Source organism: Salmo salar, chromosome ssa29 (genome assembly GCF_905237065.1).
Source record: "Salmo salar chromosome ssa29, Ssal_v3.1, whole genome shotgun sequence".
NCBI lineage: Eukaryota > Metazoa > Chordata > Actinopteri > Salmoniformes > Salmonidae > Salmo > Salmo salar.
The window spans coordinates 14,478,352-14,496,334 of record NC_059470.1 but is presented as its reverse complement, the minus strand read 5'-3'; the positions used below and the strand labels follow the sequence as shown (position 1 = coordinate 14,496,334).

The 17,983-nt window shown below is 41.7% G+C and overlaps 1 protein-coding gene across 2 annotated transcripts in view; it reads left to right on the top strand.

The window, feature by feature from the left end:
* LOC106590196 (cadherin-7) overlaps positions 1–17,983 on the top strand; it is a 120,851-nt gene that overhangs the window by 79,476 nt on the left and 23,392 nt on the right. For both annotated transcript variants that reach the window (XM_014180938.2, XM_014180939.2), the window contains exon 9: positions 2,225–2,346. In XM_014180938.2, the coding sequence (XP_014036413.1) occupies positions 2,225–2,346 (122 nt within the window). The remainder of the gene's footprint in view (positions 1–2,224; positions 2,347–17,983) is intronic.

Below are 17,983 nucleotides of genomic sequence, written 5' to 3'. Positions count from 1 at the left end.
TCGCATTGATGTGCCATCCTGGATGAGCTGCACTACCTGAGCCACTTGTGTGGGTTGTAGACTCCGTCTCATGCTACCACTTGAGTGAAAGCACCGCCAGCATTCAAAAGTGACCAAAACATCAGCCAGGAAGCATAGGAACTGAGAAGTGGTCTGTGGTCACCACCTGCAGAACCACTCCTTTATTGGGAGTGTCTTGCTTATTGCCTGTAATTTCCACCTGTTGTCTATTCCATTTGCACAACAGCATGTGAAATTTATTGTCAATCAGTGTTGCTTCCTAAGTGGACAGTTTGATTTCACAGAAGTGTGATTGACTTGGAGTTACATTGTGTTGTTTATGTGTTCCATTTATTTTTTTGAGCAGCACATGTCAAATGTTTGGACACACATACTCATTCAAGGTTCTTCCTTTATTTTTACTATTTTCTACATTGTACATAAATACTGAAGACATCACAACTATTGAATAACACATATGGAATCATGTAGTAACGGGGTCCGGGGCCCATGCCAAATCTTTTCAGCCTCTTAAGGGGGAAGAGGCATTGTCTTGCCCTCTTCAAAACTGTGTTGGTGTGTGTGGACCATGATAGATCCTTAGTGATGTGGACACAGAAGAACTTGAAGCTCTCGACCCGCTCAACTACAGCTCTGTCGATGTGAATTGGGTTGTACCCTCCGTTTCCTGTAGTCCACGATTTGCTCCTTTGTCTTGCTGACATTGAGAGGTTGTTCTTGCATCACACTGACAGGTCTCTGACCTCCTCGCTATAGGCTGTCTCATCGTCGTCGGTGATCAGGCCTACTACCGTCATGTCGTTGGCAAGCACCAATGATGGTGTTGAAGTCGCTCGCGACCATGCAGTGGTGGGTGAACAGAGAGTACAGGAGCGGAGTAAGCACGCACCCCTGAGGGGCTTTCGTGTTGATGGTCAATTTGGCAGATGTGTTGTTACTTACCCTCACCACATGTGTTGAACGCTGAGCTGTAGTCTTGAACAGCAATCTCACATAGGTGATCCTTTTTTCCAGGGGGGAAAGGGCAGTATGGAGTGCAATAGAGATTGTGCCATCAGTGGGTCTGCTGGGGCGATATGCAAACCAGTCTTCTCCTCGGTGCACAAATAGTCACGAAACCAAAATGGTAATCACCATCCCTCAAGTAAATGCCTTGTCATTCAACCATTATTATAGGCCTAAGATGAATGCTCAAATAATACTTCTTCCTCTTGTCTCGATATAGTAACACATAGGGAGTAAACATCTTTAATAATAACTGTACTAAATGTCATAACAGGCCTTCACTGAGGAGTCATTGGCCTCTGACACAGTCAGACTTCTATTCTCTTCACAGCAGAAAGTGGCAGCTGTAGAATCAGGCATCCAAACAGTCTCTCTCAGAGCCCAGGACGCCTTTTTACACTATTTATAGTAAATGGGCTTTTTGTGACAAAAGTTGGCAGAGGAGCACTTCTTCTAGCTAAGGGTTCTTGTTCATTTGAGACGTGGTCGGTCAGCGCTCACATTTCATCCGCACTCTGACTCTGCTCCAAACATGCCAATGACAACAAATCTGTGCCCCGGGGTACCACACGTCCTTTTTACTACTGTCAAATCAGCCGCTCCCGAATGTCAGCCAGCGCGCCATCTCTCCTGTCAGCGTGGCTGCCGACGCCAGGCTAAATCATCGTCCATCCAGGCTCTCAGGAGCCAGCCGTTTATATTCAGTGCCACATTGGTGTCAGAGAAGGGAGCCAGTGGTGGAGCCTGTGGTGCCGGATGCTCTGTACTACAACTACGCAGTCACCTGCATCTGAAATGGCATCCTATTCGCTATATACTGCAGTGCTTTCAGCAGAGCTGGGTTCTATATAGTGCACTATATAGGGTATAGGATGCCATTTATTTTGCATCCCTAGCCTTTACCACCACAGCTTTAGCTCCACTCCAATCATAATCAGCTGCTTGATCATGTTGGCTGATCCCTATCAGAGCAACTAAGGATGCCAGTTCATAGAGAAAGCCTTGTATATTTTATTAGAACGGGCACTTTTGGCCACAATTTGTTCATTTTGCTTGACCTTTGTGATTCATTAAAAAGACATGCGAAAGCTCGATAGTAGGGAAAGTGGAGGAGGGTGACAAAGTTAAGACAGGGTAAAGTTTTGAAAGTTAGCTGGAATCAGCTATGATATGAACTATTTTTCTCTCTGTCTTTCAGATGATCCAACCCAGGTTGGAAAAGGTTTTGCTGTCATTACAGTGCTGGACATCAATGACAACCCTCCGGTATTTGCCATCGAGTATGAGACCCTCTTGTGTGAGAATGCCTCTCCTGGACAGGTGAGAAACTGAAGATACTGTACATTTTCTGATGGGGAAGGAAATTATTGGTACAGTACTACATCCCCCAACCTTTTTGATTCAGTTCATATTTACTATACATTGCTTATATACCTTTAAAATGTCAGATATTTAATAATTTAGTGTGTTCCTCACACACTGTTTGATTCCCATTGGTTGGCAACCTGCGGCCTTTGGAAACCAATGTTCCCAATAAAACTTGAATCGGCCCCAGACTGTATGGATCATCCCCTTTCAAAGCTTGAGGTAATTTCAGGGAGACACTTTTAGATCAAACTGCAGGTATTGTTGGTGTTTGTATCCTTAATTAGCAATCTTACAGTCATTTCTGCTGCTGCTGCCAGCTGAATTAATGACAGTGTTTGAATTTCCCGTGGCTCTACAATGATATCATACAGTAACATGATATTTCATGCTGGGGTGGAGTGGGTGTCTGCCCGGGTCTGATTCCTCATTCGGAGTGTGTGTGTGTGTGTGTGTGCGTGCGTGTGCGTGTGTGTGTGTATAATTAGAGGATCAGTGTGGCGGGCACTGGAGCGGAAAATGCATCACAACATTATGCAAATGAAACAGGGGAAGGCTGGAATTTAGTTTCAGAAAGGCGTGTCAGACGCTTTAGCCGTGCAATACATTCTCTCTGTGTTTAGCATTTGGCCTCATTGTCGCCAAATGACTGCTGCGATGGCAATTCGTCTACTCCTGGCATTTGGAAAATACAATCAGAGGGGGGAAAAGGCAAGCATGTAGAACTGAATAAGTACGATTGATCAAAATGATGCATTGATTTGGGAATGGCTATTAGGCCTGTTTAAATATGTTATTTACATTCCCCTTGATCACAGTGGGGTGTACAAGAATAACAAAATGATTTGATTTGGAAAATGAAAGCAGTTTTATGTAGCCTACACATTCGTCTTGTAACCACAGTATGATATAAATCTCTTCTGCCATGGGAGCCAGTTAAACTCTTTGGTTTGGGGAAAATTTGCCTTCAAGTCTGTAGGATCGTTAAAGGCTATTGGTAGTTTGGTAGTCCCGTTGACGCAGAACTGAATGAATAACTTAACCAGATCTACAGACTTCTGTTGCCCGTCTCCCCCATCCCTGTTCAAGTAGATTGTTTGTCGATTAAGAGTTTCAATGTGTTGGCATTTCTTGTTCGCACATATTTAATGGTCTCACTCCACAAATGAGTCATTACCTTGGAGTGAAATTCTAATTTTCTTGATTGAGGTGTTTGAAAATAGTACATTATTGTGTTGAGATGTTGGACTATATTGTAGAGCATTCCATCTCCTGTCCATGCCTTTTGAAAAGCATTATTTTTAGGACACTTTGCTTTTTCTATTTCAATAAAAAGCTCTCTGCTGTACTTTAAGCTAGCCTATACATCACATGCATTTGTCCTTGTCACACCATGATACATGAGGAAATTGCTTTGCTTTTACGTGCCATCACCTTCCTTACCTTGTTCTCATACACTGCAGTTGTGTGTCAGAAGCAGCCCAGGGTCTGACTCAGAGTAGGAGTGCTGATCTAGGATCATGTCTCCCCTGTCTGTGTAATCTTATTCATAACGATCTAAAAGGCTAAACTGATCCTACAGGAGCAGTGCTTGAATCGTTTTCTTTCAAATCCTTGATTGAGCTTGCCTGGCAAAATTGGACTAATGGAATACTCCCAAATCTTCAAACCACTAGTCTCTCTGGCTCTCCAGGCAGGATCAATCAAACACTTAAAATATTTAAAAGTAAACACAAGTCTGGTCAACGCAATGGTCTAATTATTATGTCTTCCCTCATACCTGTAAAAGTGCCAGGCCAATGTGTCATGGTTGACCTGTTAAACCATATGTACCACACATGTTTTTTTCAGACAGAACTCGTTCAAAAGCACCACTTTTTTTCCTTTTTTTTAAAGAGAATGGTGCCGGAGGGGATGGCTGCCGTTTTACGTGCTCCTAACCAACTGTGCTATTTTGTAAATTTTTTCACGTTGTTTATAACTTGTTTTTTACTTATTTTGTACGTAATGTTGCTGCTACCATCACTTATGACTGAAAGTAACTTCTGGACATCAGAACAGCGATAATTCACCTCGAACTGGACAAAGATTTTTTCTTTAATGAGTCCGACGCGAAGGATATACTGCTTTCTTGGAAACGGGCCCAAATCCCCGTGATATGCATGAAGAGAGAAGGTCGGGCTGCCTTCTGAGAATTCATAGGCGAGTGAGTAAACCCCCTCTACCATCAGTCCTATTAGCCAACGTGCAATCATTGGATAACAAAATGGATGAGCTCCAATCAAGGATATCCTACCAACGGGACATTAAAAACTATAATATCTTATGTTTCACTGAGTTGTGGCTAAACAACGACATGGATAACATACAGCAGGCGGGGTTTTCGGCCCATCTTCAAGATAGAACAGCAGCCTCCGGTCATACAAGGGGTGGCGGACTGAGTCTATTTATAAATAACAGCTGGTGCACAAAATCTAATATTAAGGAAGTCTCTATATTTTGCTCGCCTGAGGTAGAGTATCTCATAAGCTGTAGACTATACTATTTACCAATAAAGTTTTCATCTATAATTTTTGTAGCTGTCTATTTACCACCACAAACCGATGCTGGCACTTAGACGGCACTCAACGAGCTGTATCGGGTCATAAGCAAACAGGAAAATGCTCATCCAGAGGCGGTGCTGCTAGTGGCCGGGGACTTTAATGCAGGGAAACTTAAATCCGTTTACCTAATTTCTACCAGCATGTTATATGTGCAACCAGAGGAAAAGGAAACACTAGACCACTTTTACTCCACACACAGAGACATGTACAAAGCTCTCCCTCGCCCTCCATTTGGCAAATCTGACCATAACTCTATCCTCCTGATTCCTGCTTACAAGCAAAAACTAAAGCCGGAAGTACCAGTGACTCAAAGGAGGATGCCGATGCTAAGCTACAGGACTGTTTTGCTAGCACAGACTGGAATATGTTCCAGGATTCTTCCGATGGTATTTGGGGGGACACCACATCAGTCACTGGTTTCATCAATAAGTGCACCGATGGCGTTGCCCCACAGTGACCATACGTACAAACCCCAACCAGAAGCCATGGATTACAGGCAACATCCGCACTGAGCTAAAGAGTAGAGCTTTCAAGGAGCAGGACACTAACCCGGACGCTTATAAGAAATCCCGCTATGCCCTCTGACAAAGCATCAAACAGGCAAAGCGTCAATACAGGACTAAGATTGAATTGTACTACACCGGCTCCGACACTCGTCGGATTTGGCAGGGCTTGCAAACTATTACGGACTACAACGGGAAGCACAGCCGCGAGCTGCCCAGTGACATGAGTCTACCAGACGAGCTAAATAACTTCTATGCTCGCTTTGAAGCAAGAAACACTGAAGCAGGCATGAGAGCATCAGCGGTTCCAGATAACTGTGTGATCATGCTCTCCGTAACCGATGTGAGTAAGCCCTTTAAACAGGTCAACATTCGCAAGGCCCCAGGGCCAGACAGATTACCAGGATATGTACTCTGAGCATGCGCTGACCAACTGACAAGTGTCTTCACTGACATTTTCAACCTCTCCCTGACCAAGTTTGTAATATCAACATGTTTCAAACAGACCACCATAGTTCCTGTCCCCAAGAACACCAAGGAAACCTGCCTAAATGATTACTGACCCTTCTGTAGCCATGAAGTGCTTTGAAAGGCTGGTCATGGCTCACATCAACACCATTACTCCATAAACCCTAGACCCACTCCAATTTGCATACCGCCCCAACAGATCCACAGATGATGCAATCTCTATTGCCTTCCACACTATCCTTTCCCACCTGGACAAAAGCAACACCTATTTGAGAATGCTATTAATTGACTACAGCTTGGCATTCAACACCATAGTGCCCTCATAGCTCATCAATAAGGGAAGGATCCTGGGACTAAACACCTCCGACTGCAACTGGATCCTGGACTTCCTGACTGGCTGCCCCCAGGAGGTAAGGGTAGGTAACAACACATCTGCCACGCTGATCCTCAGCACAGGGGCCCCTCAGGGGTGTATGCTCAGTGCCCTCCTGTACTGTGTGGCTCAGTTGGTAGAGCATGGTGTTTGCAACGCCAGGGTTGTGGGTTCGATTCCCACGGGGGACCAGTACGGGGGGAAAAAATGTATGAAATGTATGCATTCACTACTGTAAGTTGCTCTGGATAAGAGCGTCTGCTAAATTAATAAAATATAAATGTACTCTGCATGGCCAAGCCCGACTCCAACACCATCGCTAAATTTGCTGATGACACAACAGTGGTAGGCCTGATCACTGACAACAATGAGACAGCCTATAGGGAGGAGGTCAGAGACGTGGCAGGATAACAATCTCTCCCTCAATGTGATCAAGACAAAAGAGATGATTGTGGACTACAGAATATGATTGTGGACTGAGCACATGCCCATTCTCATCGATTGGGATGTAGTAGAGCAGGTTGAGTGTACACATTACCAACAAACTATCATGGTCCAAACAAACCAAGACAGTTGTGAAGAGGGCATGACAATGACTATTCCCCCTCAGGAGACTGAAAAGATTTGACATGGATCCTCAGATCCTCAAAAAGTTATACAGCTGGATCATCGAGAGCATCCTGACTGGTTGCATCACTGCCTGGTATGGCAACTGCTCAGCCTACGACCACAAGGCACTACAGAGGGTAGTGCATACAGCCCAGTACATCATTGGGGCCAATCCAGGACCTCTATACCAGTCGGTGTCAGAGGAAGGCACTAAAGATTGCCAAGGACTGCAGCCACCCTAGTCATAGACTGTTCATTCTAAGGTCTACACCTGTTGTATTCGGTGCATGTGACAAATCAAATTTGATTTGATTTTTGAGTTTCTACACTGAAATATTATGAGGTTAAAAAGAACCCAGCGCTGGTTAAAAAAACACACATTGGGTTTCACCTGGCCTCGTCACAAACCAGGCTTCTCTAAAACGGGAAACCTGGGGAAGTTCCATAGCAGAAATTAGCTAAAGAGGGGTCGGAAACCTGGTGTAAATCAGTGACGCCTAGCAACACGACAAATATTGCTTGGGGGGAGCTCCAAAGGTGCTCACCAGATTAGTGCCGTAGGAGCATCTGTCAACAAAACAAGCATAGGTGACAAAACATTTTAGAATGTTTGCAGCATGCTGGTTTTCCCAGCATTTCTCTGTTATTTCGAGGTGAGCTAAAGTTCCAGCAAGAGGGTAGAAATGGTCTACAATGCTGGCCAAATCAATATTTTTAATTCTGATGTTTCTAATGTGATATTTGGCTGTAAAGGCTAGCATGAGGAAAAAGAAGTAGCTAGACACAATGAGGTTTGTTTTTAGAAAAGTCAGCTAACCTTGTCAGCTACCTACTCTAGGTATAACTAACTAGCTAGCTACTCGCTAGTAAAATTTTTCTCAAGATTATAAAGCCAACAAAATGTTAAGAAAAACTGCATATTAGTGACCTAAAAGGTTAGCTCTGTTAACTTATCCAAGGTCAGTGATACATACAGCAACCATGCACTGTCTATGGGAACAACTGCAATCATGTTGCAAGCAACATTGCTAAAATGAACCTCAAAATAAAATGAACCTCATAAAATGTCACCTGTAATGCTCATCTTCTGTAACCTAATAGTCATCTCCTTATTGTCATACTGTACTGAAATTACAAGGGTTGGATTTACACTAAACAAATTTATGTCAGCACTTAAAAGGTGTACAAAATCTTGCATATGGTTTCCCTCAAACATTGTCTACTGGTATCATTTTAAATTGAGAACGTATAGCTCAACATGTAAACAATGTGTGTGTTTAGCTATTCCGGCTTCAGATGACAGATGCCCATAAGGCCAGTAATACCATCGTACTGTAGGCCTATGGCTGCATTTGTGTTGCATGTCATATGATATGCTGCAAAATGGATACACATACTGTAGCTGATATCCTGAGAGAGAGTGACAATCAAATAAAACAGAATGAAGATCTTACAACTAGACAAAAACGAAATGTTTATTTGAGAATACAACACGGAAACGCAGACACATTACAGACAGAACCCCCTCCCCTCTTTATTGCAGGATTGTGATGTATGATTAATCTACATTGACACTAGTTCATTTTAAATAATAATTTAACAATTAAAACAAGTTTAAAAACTTCACTTCAAAGAATCAACACTTCACTTCAAAATGTACAAATAACTAATATGGAAAGATTAGACATCTTAGTCTAAACAACAGTAGATAATTGAGTAGTAACAAGTAGGCTAATATTACTGAAGCATGATTTCAGGTGAGAAGAAAAAAACGGCATTCCAGCGGTGGCGAACATTGCTCCACTGATCCCTGATCTACTGGGTGAGCAGACCTATTTTATTCCAGCTCAGCAATAGCACACTTGATTATCAACTCATTACATTTGCTAAGTTGAATCAGGAGTGTTATTTCTGGGCTGAAACTGAACCCTGCACACCCAGCAAACCTCCAGTAGGGTTGGCCTGCTCCAAATGTAATAGGTTTATACATTGTGTGTGATCTTTAACTGTATTTTTGTATACTTTTGATAACATAGGTAGGTCATAACATACTGTATGGCATGGCATATAGGATATACCCTTAGTCTCTTGGGACATGCAAACAGGCTTTCACAGCTTAACATATCTGAGGACAGAAAACATCACAAAGAAACAGGCTTCATTATACTCAAATTTGACAGCACTGAAAAATATGTTGCCATTATCTCTCTGTCCTCAAACTCCTCCCCTCTAGGGACTTGAACTGGATAATCTTTTCATAATATCCTCCCACGAAATTACCTGCCCTATCCAGTATCCAGTAGCCTACACTGTCCCTTTACTGACAGCTGGAACTGAAATTTCAACCTCTTCAATGGCTGTTATCTACAAATGTATTTGGAGACTGAGTTTTAATTTACAATGATTAGATTAAGATAGCTGGTTAATAGAAAGTTAGCTAGCTGATGACATTTAATTCACTTTGCTAAACAGTATGTAAAGTTAGCTAGCTAGCAGCTCAGCCAACAAAGTGGCCTACTGTAGCCAGCTACCTAACTAGCTAATAATACATCGTTTTTTTACCATAAAAAAGTATTTACTTAAATGAATAAGTTCTCCCACTACCTGTTTTTTGGGTCCTTACAGAAACAAAATAATGGGAATCTTTCATGATATTTTAGATGGTAGCAAAGCGCAGCCAGCAGCCATGTGGACGAATAGAGACACGGAATAAAGTCTGTCAACAGAGCTGTTTAGAACATGTTGACTTTACCAGCGTAATCCACTTCCAATTTCAATAAATATAAATTGCAGACTGACGGCTACACTTGATTACTTGAAAACTAGCACTTGAAACTAGCATAGGCAACAAATACCCAGATTGACAATTGTGACGCACATAACACACAGCACCCCTTCTACGGCTGTGTTGGGGGATTGTTCTTGAAATGTAAAGTACTGTAGTATAGTATTCTACAATATAGTAAAACATTTTATAGTACGCACAACAGGATCGAGGGATACTAGTGTGTAGTATAATATTCTATGGTAAAAGTTTACTACATAATTCTATTGTAAGTACTGTAGTATTCTGTAGTAAACTGTAGTATTTTTTCATATGGGTATGCCCCTACTAAGCCACGCCTCCAGTCTTACCATCTGACCCGGTGGACCCTAGCTCAATAACTCAGCATCAACAACCCAACTTAAAGAAAAAAATGGGTTGTTTGTGACCCAACTGGCTAGGTCAAAATAACCCAATGTGTGTTCTGTCCAATATTTACCAAAATTGGGTTGTTTTTAACCCATAATTGTATATAATGCACTGCCTGTGGCATTATGCAAATGTGAAAATATAGATATAATAAAAAAATTATAAAAAGAAGCGGGAAAAGTTGACATTTGAGCAGGATAAAAACCCAATTTGAATAACAAGGAGCCCTCAAACTGTTTGTTCCATATCAGGATGGGTGGACATGTTAGCCTTGCAGCTGTACAACGCAAAGCAGAGCCTCCCTATCTTTTTAATTAACATGTATCTCTCTATACATCCACCCTCGAGAATGGAACAGCAGAGAGCACACAAACAAACTCCTATAGACTCTATCTGCACATGGGCAGCCGCCTTCCCACTTCCCAACAAGCTTAGTTAAAACCTACAGCCGCCCACTGGAGAACTTCTCCCCCATTGGCCAGTAAGATTAAAACATAATGTTTGCCGTTCGGCTTAGACACTGTGGCTCTGTGTGGCTCTGTAGCACAGATTAGCCGGGAGCGTGATGGTTGGAATAACCTGCCATCATTCAGGCCTAATTAGGGGCCGTCTCGTGGCACTGGCTCTCTCCAGAGACGCTACTTGTTACGGATCATCGGTGCGTCTGTCTTCTGCCATAATATTAATTTATATTACAACGGAGAGGAGGGGGGAAGAGGGAGAGAGCAGAGGTCACACGCTTACAATCATTTCCATCATTGTAGCTATTACGTAAATGAGTGGACTTTCTTGGCATTCTGCTGCCCCAATCTGCCACCCTGCGCCCCACCCCACCCCACTCCTCCCCTCTCACCCAACACACAGCCCCAATAGACCTTGTCCCACCAAGTGTCCCCTTACTTTGTTTTGTTTGTTTTAGTTTTCCATTGGGTTCCTCTATTGATTGAAGAAGGAAAACTAACAGAAGTTAATCATAGCTACCAAAGTGAGGTTGATATATTTTCTTCATTATTTAAATCTGTTGTAAATATTTGTCATAATTTTCTGAGAATTTGTTCTATTAAAATAATAAGTGTGTTTTCATGTATTGTACTTCTTCTTCCTGTTGCAATTTAGATTCATTATAGGTGTTTTTTGAAGATGATAGTCAGAAACAAAACATTTAATTGAAGGGGGGAGTCGGAAAAACAATAATGTCATGGCACATGTGTCAGGAGAGAGAAAAAGAGGGACAGTTCAGTTGAATCTGTAAAAAGGGTGTACCACGATTCAAAATAGTGTATATGGTGACCCTCAACAGCATCTTAGCTCAGGTATTCAGTGTTCTCAGACAGACAGGTAGCTTCAGGTACACAGTCTCTCTCTTTTTTTTAAACACTTTCATATAACCTCTCACTGAGACCCTGGTCTCTTTTTCAAATGATCCCCGCAATATACAGTACCAGTGAACAGCTTGGACATACCTACTCATTCAAGGGTTTTTCTTTATTTTTACTATTTTCTACATTGTAGAATAATAGTGAAGATATCAAAACTATGAAAAAACAGTAACCAAAAAAGTGTTAAAAAATTTAAATACATTTTATATTTTATATTCTTCAAAGTAACCACCCTTTGCCCTGATGACAGCTTTGCACACTCTTGGCTTTCTCTCAACCAGCTTCACCTGGAATGCTTTTCCAACAGTCTTGAAGGAGTTCCCACATATGCTGAACAGCTGCTTTTCCTTCACTCTGTGGTCCAACTCATCCCAAACCATCTCAATTGGATTAAGGTTGGGTGATTGTGGAGGCCAGGTCATCTGATGCAGCACTCCATCACTTTCCTTCTTGGTCAAATGGCCCTTACACAACCTGGAGGTGTAGTCCCACTAAATTATAGTCCCACTAAGCGCAAACCAGATGGGATGGTGTATCGCTGCAGAATGCTGTGGTAGCCATGCTGGTTAAGTGTGCCTTGAATTCTAAATAAATCAAAGACATTGTCACCAGCAAGCACCCCCACACCATCACACCTCCTCCTCCATGTTTCACGGTGGGAACTACACATGCCGAGATCATCCATTCACCTACTCTGCATCTCACAAAGACACGGCGGATGGAACCAAAAATCTCACATTTGGACTCATCTGACTAAAAGACAGATTTCCACCGGTCTAATGTCCATTGCTCGTGTTTCTTGGCCCAAGCAAGTCTCTTCTTCATATTGGTGTCCTTTAGTAGTGGTTTCTTTGCAGCAATTTGACCATGAAGGCCTGATTCACGCAGTCTCCTCTGTGGAAGAGAGAACTCTAGGTCTTCCTTTCCTGTGCCAGTCCTCATGAGAGCCAGTTTCATCATAGCGCTTGATGGTTTTTGCGACTGCACTTGAAGAAATTTCAAAGTTCTTGAAATGTTTCTGATTGACTCACCTTCATGTCTTAAAGTAATGAAGGACTGTCATTTCTCTTTGCTTATTTGAGCTGTTCTTGCCATAATATGGACTTAGTATTTTACCAAAAATGTCTATCTTCTCTATACCACCCCTACCCTGTCACAACACAACTGATTGGCTCAAACGCATTAAGAAGGAACTCAATTCCACAAATGAACTTTTAACAAGACACACCTGTTAATTGAAATGCATTCCAGGTGACTACCTCATGAAGCTGGTTGAGAGAATGCCAAGTGTGTGCAAAGCTGTCATCAAGGCAAAGGGTAGCTACTTTGTTTCAATTAATTTGTTTAACACTTTTTTGGTTACTACATGATTCCATAGGTATTTTTTCATAGTTTTGATGTCTTCACTATTATTCTACAATGTAGAAAATAGTAAAAATAAAGAAAAAGCCTTGAATGAGTAGGTGCATCCAAACTTTTTACTGGTTCTGTACAAAAATACAAATTTTTAGCAGATTACAAATTAAGATCTTATAAAGACCATCGTGGACTAAATGTTCAAACTTCAGCCTGTGGACAGAACACACGTTGGGTTATTTGTTGCCCACCAGTTGGGTCACTTAAAGGCTCTGCATGGTCAATCTGTAGTTAGCAGCGTCATTAAAGCATTTACTGCGATACGGTCTCCGTAGAAGTCAGAGCATTTATACTTCTAGCGCTTTGCGGAGCAGAGCTTTTGTGAAGGAAGTTGTCAAGGAAGTGATTTTGTGTTTATACAGGACCTCCTGACCCACCTACCGTCAACTAATCATATCAATGCGGAGCTATACGGAGCTATACGGATCCCTCCGGCTTTGTAAAAAAAATTGGGAGGTGCACGGTGATGCGGTAGAGTGCTCAATTTCCCCGCTGCATGCCTCTGGAGGCTCTGCAATTGCGTCACATCCTCCATACGGAGCCTCCAACCAAATGTACGGCTCAAGCATAAATTGGCTTTTAGTTGGGTCATTGAGCTATGATCCACCGGGTCAGATCAGAAGACTGTAGGACATGGCTTAGTAGGGGTGTGGCTTTTTGATTGTTCTTTTTGGCCACCCATGAGAGTAAATGTCATTCCGGTTCATCTGTTCTGTTGTATTGTCAACACGTGTTAAGGTTGAGCACCGAGACTTCGTTAGCTTATTGAGGTTTACACAAGTGATAACTATCCCAAAATTGAGAGATGCATATGCACTTAAGGAACTGATACTCTTGTGTTAACCTCACTAAAACTACAAAAGTTTCAGCGCTCAAATTTAACATGTGGAAATTTAACAACTGGAAATACATGTACTCTCATGGGTTGCCAAAAATGACTATCTAAAAGCCACGCCCCTACTAACCCACGCCTCCAGTCTTCTCATCTGACCTGGTGGATCATAGCTCAATAACCCAGCATCAATAACCCAATTTAAAGAAACAATGGGTTGTTTGTGACCCAACTGGCTGGGTCCAAATAATGTGTGTTCTGTCCAATATTTACACAAATTTGGTTGTTTTTAACCCAGCATTTTTTTGTGTACCCACATAAAAAAAATACCATAGTATACTGTGGTATAAATACTATAGTATTCACCGTAGTGTTTTTCCAGACTAAAATCCGCAAAAACATTATGGTGAATACTGCAGTATTTACTGTAATATACTGTAGTATTTACTATAGTGTTCTACAGTATATTACAACATGTTATTGTAAGCACTACACGATTGAGGGATACTACAGTGTGTAGTATAATATTCTATGGTATACTAAAGTTTACTACATAATTCAATAGTAAGTACTGTGGGTACACTGGAGTTCAATCCATATCTGCTTAGTCTATGTCTCTTGGCTGGATGAGACTATTTTGATACACAACATTCCAGAGTTGAGCTGGCTGACTTATATAAATGAACGGAGATTGAAACAATGGTATTTGTTGACCATTGTGAGTATTGATTACAATCAAACTCCAGAGTATGTCTGAATTAGGGCCTCAGTGGGGGTATTAGTGGTGGGTGGATGGTTAGGAAGCGTGGGGGGCGTGAGGTCTTGTCGATTTGGGGAAATTATGTTACGTTTGATGCTGGCGCTCCGATGCATTTGTCGAAATCGCTAAGCAGTTTACTTTGAAGCAGTGTGCCGATGCTTGTATCACTTTATCAGAAGAACATGATCAATGACGTCCGAAGAGTTGTTTCATCGAACAACCACCTGATTGGTTTGACAGAAGACAAAAAAGGCTACGCTTTTCAACACAATTGGCAAAAAAATAACAACTCAATGCTACAGGAAGCTTCAATCCCCATCACTAATTCGGGGCAAACTGTATGTGCCTTGTGTCACTGATGTGGGTGTTGTTTTCGGTGTTGATGCCGCGGTGGGGGCAGGAGTGAAACTGCGAGAAGCAAGGGGTGTGAAAACCATGGGCCCTGCCCCCTCCCAGTGTCAACATCACCCCATGGTGACATCCAGCCATCTACCCCCCCATCTCCCGTAGCCATGGTAACAGTCCGTGTATATTTGAACTCTGGATTCAACTTTCAATACCACCCGTTATCTTGTTGTGGAAAAAGATCCTCATCATCTGTACATGGACAGCCTGACTGATGTAAATGATAAACGTGGGCCAATCAAATTAATGCGCCGGATTGTCTGTCCATGCTGACGTGTTGAGTGCTGCAAACGTGTAATTTCACCTACGTATGATGAAACTTTTGACAGTGTTCTTTATGCCCGCTCTAGAGACAAGTGATGATAATTAAATCACGACTAGAGTTAGGTGTCAAGTTGCTGTACGGCCGTTATAAAGAGAGGCAGCAATCACGGTTGTTGTCGCAGTCAAAAAACAAATGGTAAGATATAAAATCGAGATCTCGTTCTACAGCCCTGTCTAAACCCAGACACTTTGAAAGTGATCATTTGTAAGGTTTTCTTTTGCCTTATCTTGTTTTAGCTCAGACAAGTTAGGAGGCCATCTAACTTTATAGAGGGGCAATTTATCTGTAATTTATCTCTAATCAGGTTGTGGAGCAGTAGGACCGGCAAGGACGGAGGTGTGTGTGTGTGCACGTTACTCTGAATGAGCAAACATTCCCTGCCTTCCTCTGTGTTTATCCAGTGCCGACGTAAAGGCACAAATGAAGACATGGTTGCCCTTTTATATCTATTTGATCTGAGACCCAGCCGTATGTAAACTCAAAATCCCTCTATTTCTGTGATTTATTTGCCTCCTCAGTCTTGCCTCTGACAGGCACCGTTCAACTGTTAATGTCTCTCTGTGTGAATTTATGTCTACATCCGTGTCTTTTCCCTTCCGTCTCCTACTCGAACCATTAGAGGATTCACTGCCGAAGAGCTTACGAAAAGGTTTGCATCACCGCCTTGCTAATGAAAGGCATTATACATATACCTTCCCTCTCACTGCAAGTCATGAATTAAATTGATACCTTCCTCAAGATGAGTTTATTGTGATATTCAAAGAACATCAAAGAAGTCCCATATCCTTCATTATTAGGGGATAAGGCAATCCACATACTGTATGTAGAGGGATGTCTGTATTTGTATTGAAATGTGTATTTCACTGCACATGCAGTGAAATAATAAATATATATTGCACCATGTGAAGAAAATGTATTTCATGTTGTGCAGATGTGCATACAGTGCTTCCATGTTCAGGCTATAATGTGATGTATTGTAGCTGTAGCTCACTGTATCTACCATGATACACACATCTAAACCAATGAGTGAATTTCTGATTTCTGCCAATAGATCACTTTTTTTGTCTAATTTTAATCTCAGCACCAGGGAGTAGTGCACATGCAATATTCATGAAATCACATATGATGATAAAATCTCCCTGGGTCTGTCAGTCCTAATTGGCAGGGTGTCTTTCTCCACCTCCTCTAGTTTCTAATAACTGACAGCTTGTAACTACAAGCATTTAATCAAAGATGACAACTGATAATCCATGTCTCAGCCATGATGGATCGTTGGCTGCCTTTGTGTTACTTTGTGTTTTTGTCTGAGGTTACTTTACATGTATTCCTCAATATGGTGGATAGTAGGTGATAATTTAGCATGAAGTGTTTTTAAGCTTTGTCTGCAGTGGGCTAAATCAGGGTCACACAGAGTGTTTTTTGGTAGTCTTAAACAAATCTACCATGTCAAATATAGAGTTTAAATGTGAACCATTTTTAGTTTGCATCCCAATATTACACTTTATATACATCACAGAAGACTGAAATATAACAAAACTGTTTGACATAGAAACACCGGATTTCTGCATTTAAAAAATAAAGTATGTTTATTAATTACACAATTCTGAATAATATGAATAACATTTCACCCATGAGGCCAGTTGAGGGTGATTTGGTCATTTGACTGCAGGAAAGGGGTATATACTATGAACTTCTTTGCTTGGATGCAATCCATGGTTTTTGGGGATGTTGTTAGGTTGAGGTTCTTATTGTGGATGACTTCATTGGAAGCAGTGGAGACAAAATACTATGCTGGACTGTAGACGTAGGAATGGCAGTGTACTATATATCACTCACTATGATGGCCCTTGTATTTGTATTAATTATGGATCCCCACTCTTCCTGGGGTCCAGCAAAATTAAGGCAGTTTATACAATTTTAAAACATTACAATACATTCACAGATTTCACAATACACTGTGTGCCCTCAGGCCCCTACTCCACCACTACCACATACTGTATCTACAGTACTAAATCCATGTGTATGTATGTTATTGTGTGTGTGTGTGTGTGTGTGTGTGTGTGTGTGTGTGCCAATGTTTGTGTTGCTTCACAATCCCCGCTGTTCCATAAGGTGTTTATTTATGTTTTTTTTAATCAAATTTTACTGCTTGCGTCAGTTACTTGATGTGGAATAGAGTATCATGTAGTCATGGCTCTATGTAGTACTGTGTGCCTCGCATAGTCTGTTCTGGACATGGGGACTATGAAGAGACCTCTTGTGGGGTATACATGGGTGTCCGAGCTGTGTGCCAGTAGCTTAGAGAGACAGTTTGGTGCATTCAACATGTCAATACCTCTCATAAATAAAAGTAGTGAGGAAGTCAATCTCTCCTCCACTTTCAGCCAGGAGAGATTGACTTCCATATTAATAAAATCATCTCTCTGTATACATCAAAGGGCCAGCCATGCTGCCCTGTTCTGAGCCAATTGCAATTTTCCTAAGTCCTTTTTTGTGGTACCTGACCACACGACTGAACAGTAGTCAAGATGCGACAAAACTAGGGCCTGTAGGACCTGCCTTGTTGATAGTGTTGTTAAGGAGGCAGAGCATCGCTTTATTATAGACAGACTTCTCCCCATCTTAGCTACTACTGCATCAATATGTTTTGACCATGACAGTTTACAATCTAGTGTTGCTCCAAGCAGTTTAGTCATCTCAACTTTTTCAATTTCCACATTATTTAT